The sequence below is a fragment of the Chroicocephalus ridibundus genome, chromosome 3, assembly GCF_963924245.1.
Source record: "Chroicocephalus ridibundus chromosome 3, bChrRid1.1, whole genome shotgun sequence".
In the NCBI taxonomy this organism is placed as follows: Eukaryota; Metazoa; Chordata; class Aves; order Charadriiformes; family Laridae; genus Chroicocephalus; species Chroicocephalus ridibundus.
The window spans coordinates 56,208,426-56,221,164 of NC_086286.1; the positions used below are offsets into that span (position 1 = coordinate 56,208,426).

General features: G+C 40.0%; 1 protein-coding gene across 1 annotated transcript in view; it reads right to left on the reverse strand.

Annotated features, from left to right (window-relative positions):
* Positions 1–1,406: 1,406 nt before the first annotated feature.
* Positions 1,407–12,739, reverse strand: part of EPM2A (EPM2A glucan phosphatase, laforin) — a 41,901-nt gene continuing 30,568 nt past the window's right edge. Inside the window, exons 3-4 of the mRNA XM_063329238.1 lie at positions 4,836–5,077; positions 1,407–3,353 (exon numbers count right to left, since the gene is read on the reverse strand). Coding sequence (XP_063185308.1) covers positions 3,073–3,353; positions 4,836–5,077 — 523 coding nt within the window. The 3' untranslated portion in view covers positions 1,407–3,072. The remainder of the gene's footprint in view (positions 3,354–4,835; positions 5,078–12,739) is intronic.

Genomic DNA, 12,739 nt, shown 5'->3' on the forward strand with positions numbered 1-12,739 from the left:
TTGGGCCCACTTTAAAATAACTGTTACTATTTATCTAATTCTTTCTATAGGAGATGTTCTCTAAATTTTGTAGCAATTTTATGACTAAAGTAGCAAGGAAATATACAAGTGTATAAACAACAGTCTGCCTTCATCCTTTCATCCAAATTGCATCAAGAGGCGAGTCTGTGGAAAGAGCTAATGATGCAATCAGCATAAGAACATATTACAAATTGGAATTCTAATAGATAATCTCTAGATGCAGACTTATCATATAATTATACAGTTGGAGAAATGGAATATTTTTATAGGATTGCTTTTTCTGTTGCTGTAGCTTCTTGCAATGATCTCTCTAGCATTTAAATTCCTAGTTGCATTCAACAGAGAGGGCTTTGAATGGATGTTACTCGACAGGGTGACCTTTACTGAGGAAGGCAGGAAGGCGACAATGAGAGAAAAAGTATGCTACAAATAGGTACAAAGGGACCGCAAGCCACAGGATCTCTTTGCATTCTTTGTTAACGTGGTGTTGGCAAGTTCTTTTCATGTAGTTCATCGGCTAATGCAATCTGTATATCATATAGTCCCCCAGCAGTTCAGCAGAAGAGCAAACTGAAATGACAATACAGAATGATTTAACAGTGCCTTGCTAGGGCTTCCTTGAATGTGGGGCTTCTATAGCATTTGAATACCTGCCCTACAAGTGAAGCATCAGTCTGCTTCCCTTGCCAATAAAATCAGAATGAGGAAACAGCTGATACAGCACAGCTATACTTAGTTAGTCATATACCTACTTGTTTGTGCCACATTATGTGCTGTTCAGTACCAAGAGCCCTAAAAAGAAATATAGCTAGCTGTGAAACAAGGGCTAAAATGACAAGTACTTGTCCCAACATATATTAAAAGTTGCATCTGATGGAAAGGTCTGTCTGTCGGGGATGCTTGGAAACACATTTTAAGCTTGGAGTTTCAAATATTTCTCAACAGAAATGGAAAACTTAAGCAAGTTCTACTTCTTACGCCATCCTCCTCCCCACGATCTTTACTGTAAACCCAGACAAAATGGAGTAACTTGTGTGCCCTCCTGCGCTCTCAACTTTAGGTCTTCCCAGTTGCATGAGAGCCCAACAGCCAGACAGCAGCACTGACACACTCCCTCTGCTCTCTGCAGGAGGTGAGGAGAAACAACCCCTGTTGTTCGTCTTTGGAGGTAGCAGGGGTGCCATACCACCCACACAGCACATCTTTGCTGTGCTGTTTTTTTGATATTTCCTTCTCAACAGCCTATCAAATCCGACACGGCATAGCAAGCGAGAAACGGGCTGTTACCATTAAAGTGGTTGGTCCCATCCCTATATAGAAATATGAGCCACGATCTTTTTTGCTACTCATGAAACCAGGAGATGAGGACATACGACAAAATGGGCTGCTGGAATTGTCGCTGTTTTTTTTTATTTAGTAGGTAGATGAGAAATTTTATTTCTCATCTGTTTTCTAAACAAGCAGTGTTATTTCAAAGAAAAAAAAAAAAAACAGAAACAAAGCCATGATCAAAACCACACATACAGAATAACTTAAATAAACATTTTTCCTTTTGAAGATGATTGAAGTGTAGGATAAATAAAACACATTATTATTCTGGACATTCTCCATCAAAACAGTTCATATCTAATAGTTTCTCCATTAAGTATTCAGATAATCGATATATATCAGCTAAACTACTCTGGCACTGACTGGGTCTTTAAAGGAACAAGCTGGCTGGAAAAAATGAGATTTCACTAAAGGACAAACCTATAAAAATTAGGTTTCTTAATGTTTAGGCATCCTTAATTCTCTGTCCCTTAGGAAATGCTTTCTCTCCCTCCTCTCTTGGACTTAGCCTACAACAAATTGGTTTTACCTCAGCAGGGCTGGAAGATGTTGGTGCCACTGCTGAGCTTAGGTAAGGGACTGAGCAGCATCGGAAAACAACAAGGATCATCCACCAAGCCAACATTAGCCTGCTGAGGCTAAGCTCCTGAGAAATCCTCCTCAGAGTTGCTCTTTGCTCCTATAGAGGAATGTATTCACTGCATTCACCTCAGAGATAGCGCAGCATAAGCTTCAATCAGCTAAATCTAGCATCAGTGAACATCCACACGCTGCTTGCACAAGGAGAGACTTTGCTATGGTGAAGAAATTAATCTAGGTCAACAACACAGAGGCTGCGGTGTCAATCACGTGCAGAGGCTTATCACACAGTTCCTATAGGTCGTGTTTTAGCCCAGTGGTTCCTGCTTAGATTGACTTGGCACTTAGGGAGCCCACCGTCATAGACCAGAAGAGCAAAACGTATCTTTGACTTAGAGATCTCACAGCCTAGGATAGTCTAATAAATAGCAGCCCCTCCCCACAACAGAGTAAGACTGCAGTAAGTGGAGTTGTTTCCTCTCTTCAGGCCACGTCCCAGCATAACCCCAATGTCACAAAAGAATAGAGCTGTAACTCATAATATTTTACAGTAATTAGACAGGCCAAGAGAGGAAATTCTAGTTCACTGCATTAGACATTAGCTTTTTAAGAAACTGAGCTGAAAAATCCGTTTCCTTATGGTCTTTCTCATTAATACTGCTTGTCTACAAAATTAACAGAAAACACTTCAATAATGTGCACTTCGCCTAAAATAACTGAGCAGCTTTGATGATGATCAGCTCCATGCTAACCTGAACCTTAATCCGGTCAACATTTGTACCTGTTTTTCTGAGAATGCCTTCTCTTTCTTGTCACTGAAGCGTTGCCAACTCTAACTATTTCACCTCACATCTTATTTAGTGTCTACCCTAAAACCTTAGTAGTTAAAAGAAAATCTTAGTTTCCCTTCGCAGAGTTTCTAGGTCTCATACTTGCAGCAAAAGGCTTGAAAACACAAATCATATCAGCTTAAAGAAAGCAAATAAAAAACCCTCAAAGGCACTTTTTTAACAAAATTGTCACAACTTTTATGACAAGCTTATAATCTGAAGAGGAGAGGCAAGCATCTGACTCATGATTTCTAAGTCCTTGGGGTTCGAATGTAAGGGTTCCTCTTCACCTTCCTTTTCCTCTACTGCTTTTCTACTCTTGCACTTTGCATGAGGAACGAAGATGCCCAAATTTCTGGTAGAAATCATCTTCAGCACGATTCAGAGCTTCCTCGTCGATGTAGACAGCTGGTCTCCGGGAAGCCAAAAAGTACTGCACTTTCCGCAGGCTCCATCCCATCACGTACTTCAGCCAGCCACTGACAGCAGCTGTAGACCTGCCAACGCCAGCGTTGCAATGAACGTAGACAGTGTGTCCATTCTCCAGTAGCCCGTGCAAGAGGCAGACAGCTTGTGGCAACATCTGTATTCTTCCTAAGGTCAAAACCAAGACACGTTCATTTGCATTGGAGAAAGCTGGGTTCACAGTTGAGTTTATGTCTGTACAGGCCGATGCACTATGAATCACAATGGCAAATCTGACATATTTGGGGTTTTTTTCTTTCTTTTTTTTTTTTTTCCAAATGACCTTCTACCCTAACCTTTGTTTCTTCTGGCAACATAGATTTGCATCACACAAAATCTGTAAAATGCCCCAAGTCTTCTCTAAATATACATTCTGATTAGCACTGAACATGTGCAGCGTATTAATTTTCACAGGGACTGAGATAAGGCAGAAAATTACATCAAACAGTATATCTTAGGTAGATCTAATGTTAGCCAGCAAAAAGTGCAATGTTTTTTAGTACCAGAGGTTTGTGAAGCTACCTATCTACTGCTGCTTTCCAAAACATTGTAATGAAGGCCATTATGTCAATAATAAGGGAGGGAGGGAGAGCACAAGAGTATTTTCCTGTACAACTTAATGATGTTGTGATTTCATTGTGTACTAAGCATATGGTTAAACAAGGCACAACAGTCTTTCTCACTCCCAAACGGATGACTATACCATATTTCCTGATGCCTTTCTCCCTGTTACCCCGGGAACTGAAGCTGCAAACATCAGAGCCCCACTTTTCCTCATGGCACAGATGAGCACTGACATTAAGCCCTTTCAAATCCCTGTTTTAAGGTCTCCTGTCTTGCCTGATGTCCTATTACTGATATGACAGTTCTCCATTTGTGGCAGGAGTATTTCACTCTATTGAAAGCACTCTCCTGGTAGGCTACTCACTCGAAAACACACACACTTTCTAACCTACTGTTTTCACAATAAGATTTTGAACTGAGCATTCCAACAGAGGAATTAAAAATACTAATTTATGTTAAGACATGAAGTGCTGTGGGTATTGGAATTAAAAATACTAATTTATGTTATGACATGAAGTGCTGTGGGTATTCTAATTAATTACTAATAATTATATAAATGACTCTATCGAGATCCTTTATCCCAGCATCAGACTGGGATACTATAGTTAAAGAAAAATTATTTGCTGGGGGAAGGGAATAGAAAAGACGGGCATACAGCACTGTCTCTCCATTTTTAACCAGCATGGATGGCAACCTGTCCTGCTGTGCAAGCTTGCAGTCTTCCACCTACACAGCATATTTTTATTATACGGCTGAATTCAAGCTCAATGCAAAAACAGTCAAGCAGGTATCAATGTCAGATGGCTTTAAACTCAATTGCACGTATACTGCCAGACACAAAGTACGTTAGATGGCCTCTCCGCCTACAAAAAAATATGAGTAATTTATTAGAGACAACGTGCACACACACAAATTACACCTTAAGTGTTGGCTATATTTTTATGTAAAATTTATGCAGAAAAAAAACCCCAGTCATGAAAGTGACAGATTAGTAACTCAGAGGATTTGTTACTATTAATTTAGCGCAAGAGTGGGTCTGATCATTACCTTCCGTGCTCATGTCTGGGGTTGGCATCCAGACATAAGCAAGACCTTCCTCTTTGTACAGTCTCATGAGGGTTTCGGGGCTCATGGGTTCAGGGTAGCGGTTGCAGCCCCAGGAATTCTGAACAATGTCCCACTCGGTCTGGAAGTTCATCACAGCCGTAACACCCAGCTCGTGCTTCAGCTTGACAGTCACATGCTCCAGCTGCCGAGGACAACTTCCCAGCCAGATGTTTGGCAGAATTCTAGCATTGAGAAAACATTGCAGTGGGATCAATTAGAATATTTTAACAAAGAAACTGCCAAGTTCAGCGGCGTTCCAGCTCCAAACCTGCTTAGCATCATCCTACGAACATGGCTAAGCGCAGCCTTTTCATGTCATGCAATAAGCAGCTTCTTATTTCATTACAGTTGAGTTGGTAATGTTTGATGCTGGCGATCAAGTTCCTAACCTACCACAAAGAGCCAGACGGTCCAAGAAAAAATTCAGAGCATAATTAGTAGCACAGGTCTCTAAGGCATCCATCATTAAGCTTGCAGTAGAAGCTTACTAACATCACAGATTAGAACAAGAAAACTCTGAAGATTCATGCAATTTGCACAAAAAAAAAGAGAGACCTAAAAGATTCACATGGTCCAGATATGAATTACTTTAGTAATAAATCACAGACATAGAACTCTTCCAGCTTTGTAGCTACCACTATAATGAGGAAAGTAGACAGAAAAAAACCCTAACTTAAACTACACTTCTGTGAGCAAACTCAAAATTGAATAAGCAATTTTCTTCTCATTTTTCTCTGCTCTTGTGGAGTCTAGTGGGAACCAAATGTAGAACTGCAATACATGTTTAGCTTCCCTCAAGGCCTAAAGAACCAGAAATTTTGCAAAAAAAAGGCGAGATGTGTAGGATGGATAAACATCCATATTTCTGGTACTTATCTAAATCAAACTTCAAAACTTCTATGGTCTTCCTGTTGTTAATTATCATAAAACTATTACATGTCTCAACAGATTTTGACATAAATATAAAATGAATATTAAGAAGCTCGCTTTCAAATGACGATTTTTAATGTGCACATGCGATTAAACTGATGGTACCTACAATGGATTATTTACATGCACAAATTATTAGTGGTCTACTTTAACATTTTTTTTGTTTGCATAGACTTCTATTTTGAACACGTCATCCACAAACTACACAAAATATCCCTGAAGTTGAACATACAACTTTGCAAACATTTTTAACTGAAAAAAATTGAAGCCAATCTACAACAAAGGCAAGATCCTCAAAAATAAAATGTCTGCCATGCATTTCTGATGGGCTTTTCAAATTTTAATCTCAGGGACAAATAAGAGAAGTTTTATGTTTATTCAGGAGCAGTTACTCATGGAAATAGTCCTTAAATCATCAGGTAGCTATTTCATGGAATCAGGGAATCAAGGAATTTTTCAGAGTTGGAAGGGACCTCTAGAGATGATCTAGTCCAACTCTCCTGCTAGAGCAGGATTGCCTACAGCACATCACTCAGGGCTGCACCCAGGCGGGTCTTGAAAGTCTCCAGAGAAGGGGACTCCACAACCTCCCTGGGCAGCCTGTTCCAGTGCTCTGTCACCCTCACCGTAAAGAAGTTTTTTTCTCATATTTGATCGGAACTTCCTATGTTCCAGCTTGTGCCCGTTACCCCTCGTCCTGTTACTGGGATCCACTGAAAAGAGTCTGGCTCCATCCTCCTCCTTAGACCCACCCTTTAGATACTTGTAAACGTTAATAAGGTCTCCCCTCAGCCTTCTCTTCTCCAGGCTAAAGAGTCCCAGCTCTCTCAGCCTTTCCTCATGAGGGAGATGCTCCAATCCCTCAGTCATCTTTGCTGCCCTACGCTGGACCCTGTCCAGTAGTTCCCTGTCTCTCTTGAGCTGGGGAGCCCAGAACTGGGCACAGCATTCCAGTTGTGGCCTCACCAGTGCAGAGTAGAGGGGGAGAATGACCTGCCTTGACCTGCTGGCCACGCTCTTCCCTATGCAGCCCAGAATTCCGTTCCACTATCACAGTAAAAAGTCCTTACTAGCATTTAATTAAGATCTGTAATTGACAATGATTAAATCCTGCTATGTTACTACTGAAAAAGAAAAATTCAGATCCAGGAAGTACTTATTACTACTGTTTTCTGTATTTTGGCTGCCTCCACAGTGAGTTACATACCAGCCACACAAACACAGTCTATGGCCTTAACAGCCCCTATTTCAGTGAGACAATGAACTCAATCTCAGTACATGGTAACTGAGTCCCAGCTTTCTTTATCACAGATAATGAATGAAAACCTGAAAATTTAGGCGAATCTATTACATAGCAAATCACCATTTCCACCATGTTGCACTGACTGTGAGATTATTTGAAGGGATTTGACTTAGTTGTTGTTTCACATCCAGACCCTGGTCTAGAATGTGGTGAGAGTATTTCCCACTGCATTTGTTCCTAAGCAGGAAGCAAGCTTTAACCCAAAATTTCATAAATTAAGATTTACCCTTTGAAGTAATTTCCTTTGTCACTTTTCTCACACTTCTGAATGCCACCTTTCTAAAGGAGAGAAGACATGGAAAGAAAGAAGTTCTAATACACAGGCTCTGGATTTCTTAAGCTACAAAATTAAATTCAGGTTTTTTATTAAGAAATACCAACACTCAGTGGACTGGATGTCAACCTGAAGGAAATGCAATAAAGCACAATTGTGTATCACTATTATGTTCAAGGCACAATCCCACATGCCGGTCCAGGAAGGGAGCTTCACAAAATTGGCCAAAGTCCAGCATAACCAGCTCAAGCATTCCCCCTGACCAGAAGGAACGGTGAAGGTCCACTGCAACAATTACTTTAGTGCCCCATTTCCCACATTGCAGGCCAACAGCAAACCCCATCCTAACCTGAAAGGGACCCCCTTCTGCCAAGGGAATCCATTGCAATGATTAGAGCATTTCAAGGAGGCGAATGCAAGCTAAAGTGCCCTACAGAAGCTGATGAATGGCTGAAGATGAGTAATGCCCACAAAAGTCCATAGCAGAGAAAGGAAAACGGCAATATCACTAATACCTTGTGACAATATCAGGATATTTTTTCAACAAGAACATTAGTATCCTTCCTTCGAAGGCTTTTCTGGAGACTCATACATATGTAATTCTCTTGATATTTTGGGAAATATCTAATACAATAAGTTACCTTGACAGGAGAGCAAAAGTGTGTTTTCTAGCATTTGATTGAATCAGGAGTGATAAAATTCTGGGCAGTACTCTTGCTTACAGATAAATCAATGCTTTATAATTTTTTCCCCAATGATTATTTAGTGGGTGAACATCACTGCTGTACTACCTGCAAGCCCACTGGGATATACACCATGTGTTTATTTTGTTTTTGTAGCCTAAAGGGTTTTTTCCATGACAAGACCTCCTGTATTTCACAATAATAATTGCATTTACTGAAGAATCTGATGGGTTTACAAAGTTTTTATCACTGTCTTTCCCTATAATTAACCAAACTAGTGGTGGCATTCAGAGAATGACCAAAACAACATATTTAGGACAGCCAATTCTTGTGAATTATTTTTCTGATCAGGTCCTAGAGCTTAGCCTTTGAAAGGATCAAGATGCAGCCTTGACCTTGGTCTTCAAGCCCCTTATTTATCCACCTCCAAATGACTGTAAAGTCTTGGTCTTGCTGGACAAGGCGTAACTGCTCTTTTACCCAGAAAACAGTCTGTGCAGAAAGCAGTACTGCAATACAACAGTATTGGCCCATTTATGTGAAAATCCTGGGATAATCCTGCTGCGTAGTACCTATATATCCATTTAGCTTTACCTGGTTCATATCTTGACTTTGTCTTACATCAGAAGAAAAGAAGGAAAGGGTCAGCACATGTGCAAATACATACACTGACGAAGAGTTTAGCAGATGTATTTTTTTATATAGATTTTTTTGATAGCCCTACTGAGGGCTTAGTTACACTGAGGACCAGGGAAAAGTATATATTAAACAAAGCAAGACAGCGGTAATTTCATTTTCACATCTCTTTCCTTAATAATATGACTTTTAGTTTTCCTTTTCCAATGTGGCCTTTCTTCTTTAAGTTGCCACCACATTTCAGTAGGTAACTAGAATTTAGCTGCAAGAGTATTTGGCATGGGGAAGAGACCTCTTTTGATTTCCCCTCTCAACTGTCACGGAATAATGCTCTGAGCTCTCCGACAGCTGCTGCTTTCCAGCTCACATGTGGTTGTTTTCCAGCAGCAGATTAAGTGATGCCTACTTAACAGTTCAAAAAACATTTGGGGATTACATGTGATCAATAAACCTATAAACTTTTCAGCCATTAACCCCTGTCATATGCCCCAAATACCGCAACAGGAGGGTGTTTTAACTAAATTCTACTTAGAATTCTATTTCAATATAAAAATGTCACTTTGTCATTGTACCTTTTAACTCCCCTTAGTGTTACTAAGGATAAAAAACCATGCTTGATCCCAGAAGACATGGTCAATTCAGTCACAGGGAACTTATCAATGAAGAAATCGCCTAGAGTAACATCAAAAATATTCAGCTAACTTCAGAGATTAAGACTTGCAGATTATCTAAAAGCCCTTTCTTTAAAGTTACTTTCTGTAAAGTTACTTTCAGCCTGCCTTACACTTCAATTCTCCACCTGTAAAATGGAGATAATATTTACCTACCTTAAGGGGACTTTTGAGGATTAAATGAAGGAATGAATGTGAGAAGCTTGAATTACTGGTAACAAGGACAAAATTTTAGGGAGGTGTCTGCTCAATTTACTTGATTTACAGAGCCCAAAACTGAAGGATGATGTGTTAAAAACCTGCCTTTTGACTTGTAAACTGAGAAAACCAAAAACCAACAACAATTTACCATTACCAGGGAATAAATATGGAACACCCTGAAATCACTTGTATGGTTATTTTCCAGCTGTCATCATACTTAAATTATTTTTAATGATGCAGATATATATTGCACTTGGTTGCTTCCCCCCAGGACCCTGCACAGCCTAGATTAAATTATAACAATTCACTATGAATGCATCTGAAACAACAAATGCATTCCATTTAATCAATGCATATGCAAATAGTCTTCCCATCCTTAAGGAGTAAATGAGTCTGAGGCAATGAAAGATTAAAATTCTCATACTTTTTTTTTTTTTTTTTTTAACGTTGCAGATTGTACTTTTCAGGCTAGGGGAAATGTTTCCGAAGTGTGACACACCATACCTTTGAATCTTAGACCTCCACAGATAGTACAAAACCAACCCAGCAACTGTAGCTGTAGGGATCCCATTCACAGCGAGGGTGACCTGCCCTAGGGGAAGGTACCCGCTTACTGCACCTGGCTGCCAAATCCAAATCCTCCTCCACAACACAAATGTCGATGCTGCTTCTTAAGCAGCTCCTTTGTTACTTTTGCTGATAACGGTTTAAGGCAAATGGGCACCAAAATCACGTTCCCTTAAAATGGCGAGCTGTAAGCTGGGATGGCTCCGGTACTGTTTCCAGATCTGTTCAATCATCAGCGTACCAGGAGCAGGCATTTTACAATCTCTCCTAAAATCAGCCAGCCCTTCCAAGCAGGCACAGTTCTTACAGAAAAGGGTAGGATTCAAGCCTCTGGGGAACACATTTCATCAGAACATTTATCAGGTACAATATTGCAGATGTCCTTTTATCCCTACAGTTGCCAGCTTTAATCAAGAAAGAGAACTTTGCCAAACCAAGGAAAAATACTAAGGTATTTTTCATTGGTTATTGTCAACAGAGTAATCCATCAACCATTCAATCTGTTTATATTGGTAATATTTTTGACCAAGGTCCAGCGTATTATTTTAAATGAAAAGTGATGGATTCATCCTTCAGCGCCAGGTCAAGATGTAGCCTGAGTTACAGCTTGCAATTCACTTCAGTTATCTACACCAGTCTTCCTCAGATCCCACTAAGCATCTGATGACAGCGAGATGAGCGCTAATATATACATATAACATGATAGAGCAATTTAGCTGAAACAACAAACAAAATAATGATTAAATCGGCTGTGTCCTCCCTTAAGCCTTTATTTCCTAAAGGTGTAGCATGCAACTACAGCTACACGTTACTTGCAGCAAAACTTATTCTGCATTCCCAGAAGAGCAACATATATAATTCAGCTAATTTACCCCCAGCATTTTGTGATGCTCATATGCATACGGAGTGTTTTTTCTACTGATGTAGTGCTATTACCCTGACACCACTACAAGCAAGCGGCCCAAGGGGAATGTAGGCCTGAAGTACAACTCAGTTAGAGATGTTTTTGCAGCACTGTAACTACTGGAGACTGCTTCCAACTACAGCGTGTTCCTATTTCCTCCCCTGGTGGCACTGGAGTAGGAACTGGTTCAGAATTTTTGATAAGGTGGATTTTTAATGGAAAATGATCTGTCAGGACCAAAACCTTGCATTGAAATTTTCTACTTTTAACCAAATTTAAACTAGTTCAAGACCAAATGTCCCATGAGAAATAAAGGGAGGCAAGCAGATGGCAGCAAAAAAAATCCTACCTCTCTTTCCCTCTCTCTCATTTGACACAAAAGAGATTTCCAAAAGTATTGCTTTGGCCATATTCAAAATGAGAACATAGTAAACCCTACCAGCTGTAGCTGAGATGCTCTTTCATCTTTTCTCTATCCTCTGCCTTGTGACAAGGCACATCACTTTAAATGGTGACACCACTTGAGTATGATGACCCAGAACTATCATCCTGCGTGTGCTCTTTCTTTTGCCATTGCCATCATTTTAACAACATACAGCAGCTTATTCTTAGGTACACGCATGCCTCTTCTGGGCCTTCCTTGTTCTTTTCTCCTGAACCTGTGACAGTGAAAATACTAAGAGCACTTGCTAGAAATCAGACGAGGTTTCTGCACCTTTGTCAGAGCAACCTAGAAACATGACTTAGATTGCTATCTAGTGTCCTGAAATGCATTTACAAACAGAGAAACGTTTTCAAGTGACCAAATTCTGCTCTCCAGTGGAAGATCTGAACACTTTCAAATATTGCTTGATAGGCAGAAAGCACACTGATGACTATCCTCGCCTTTAGAAATACTTTCCTAATGTCCAATATGAATAGTGCAGTCACAGGTCACAATGACTTCTTTTTGTCTCCGTAATGGACACAAAGAACAGATTATTCCTTTCCACTCTGCAAGATCCTTTCACCCATCTGAAAATTACAAACACACACACACAGAGCCTTGTATTCTTCACATACACACACACACTTGCTTGTCATCTGTTCAAAGCATCTGATGACAATTGTTTGCCTTTGGACTCTCCAGCTGGTCGACAACCTTCTAAAGATGTTATACCCAGTACTGGAAAGAGGTTTCACCATTTCGGAGCCGAACTGAAGATCAGTTCCATCTTCTGCCTCGAAGGCTGTATCCCTCTTTATAGTTCCCTAACTGTCCTTTTACAACATGACGCTGTTCACCTATATTCAACACGGAGTTCTGTTTCCAAGTTAAGATCTCTCATAAGAGATCAGTCTACTCAAGGAGGGGGTAAATCTGCCCGAAACAGAATTTTTTAAGATTTTGTTAGTTACAGCTGCCAGGAGTATCAATAAAACTAAATGAATATACAGCAAAGGAGTAGATGAGATTCACAGTTGATGAATGCATCTCAATAATACACCTTGGAATAAATAATTTCAGCCACTCACATACACCACTGGCATTTAAGTTAAGTATAATCGATTAGAAAGGGAAACAGTACATGCTTGCAGTGATGCTTGGTGAAAGTGTTGTGTTACAGAGAGGTCAAAGTGGTAATATTAGCCCGTACATAGAATTGAACCAACAATAACAGAAAGTTTATAGTAA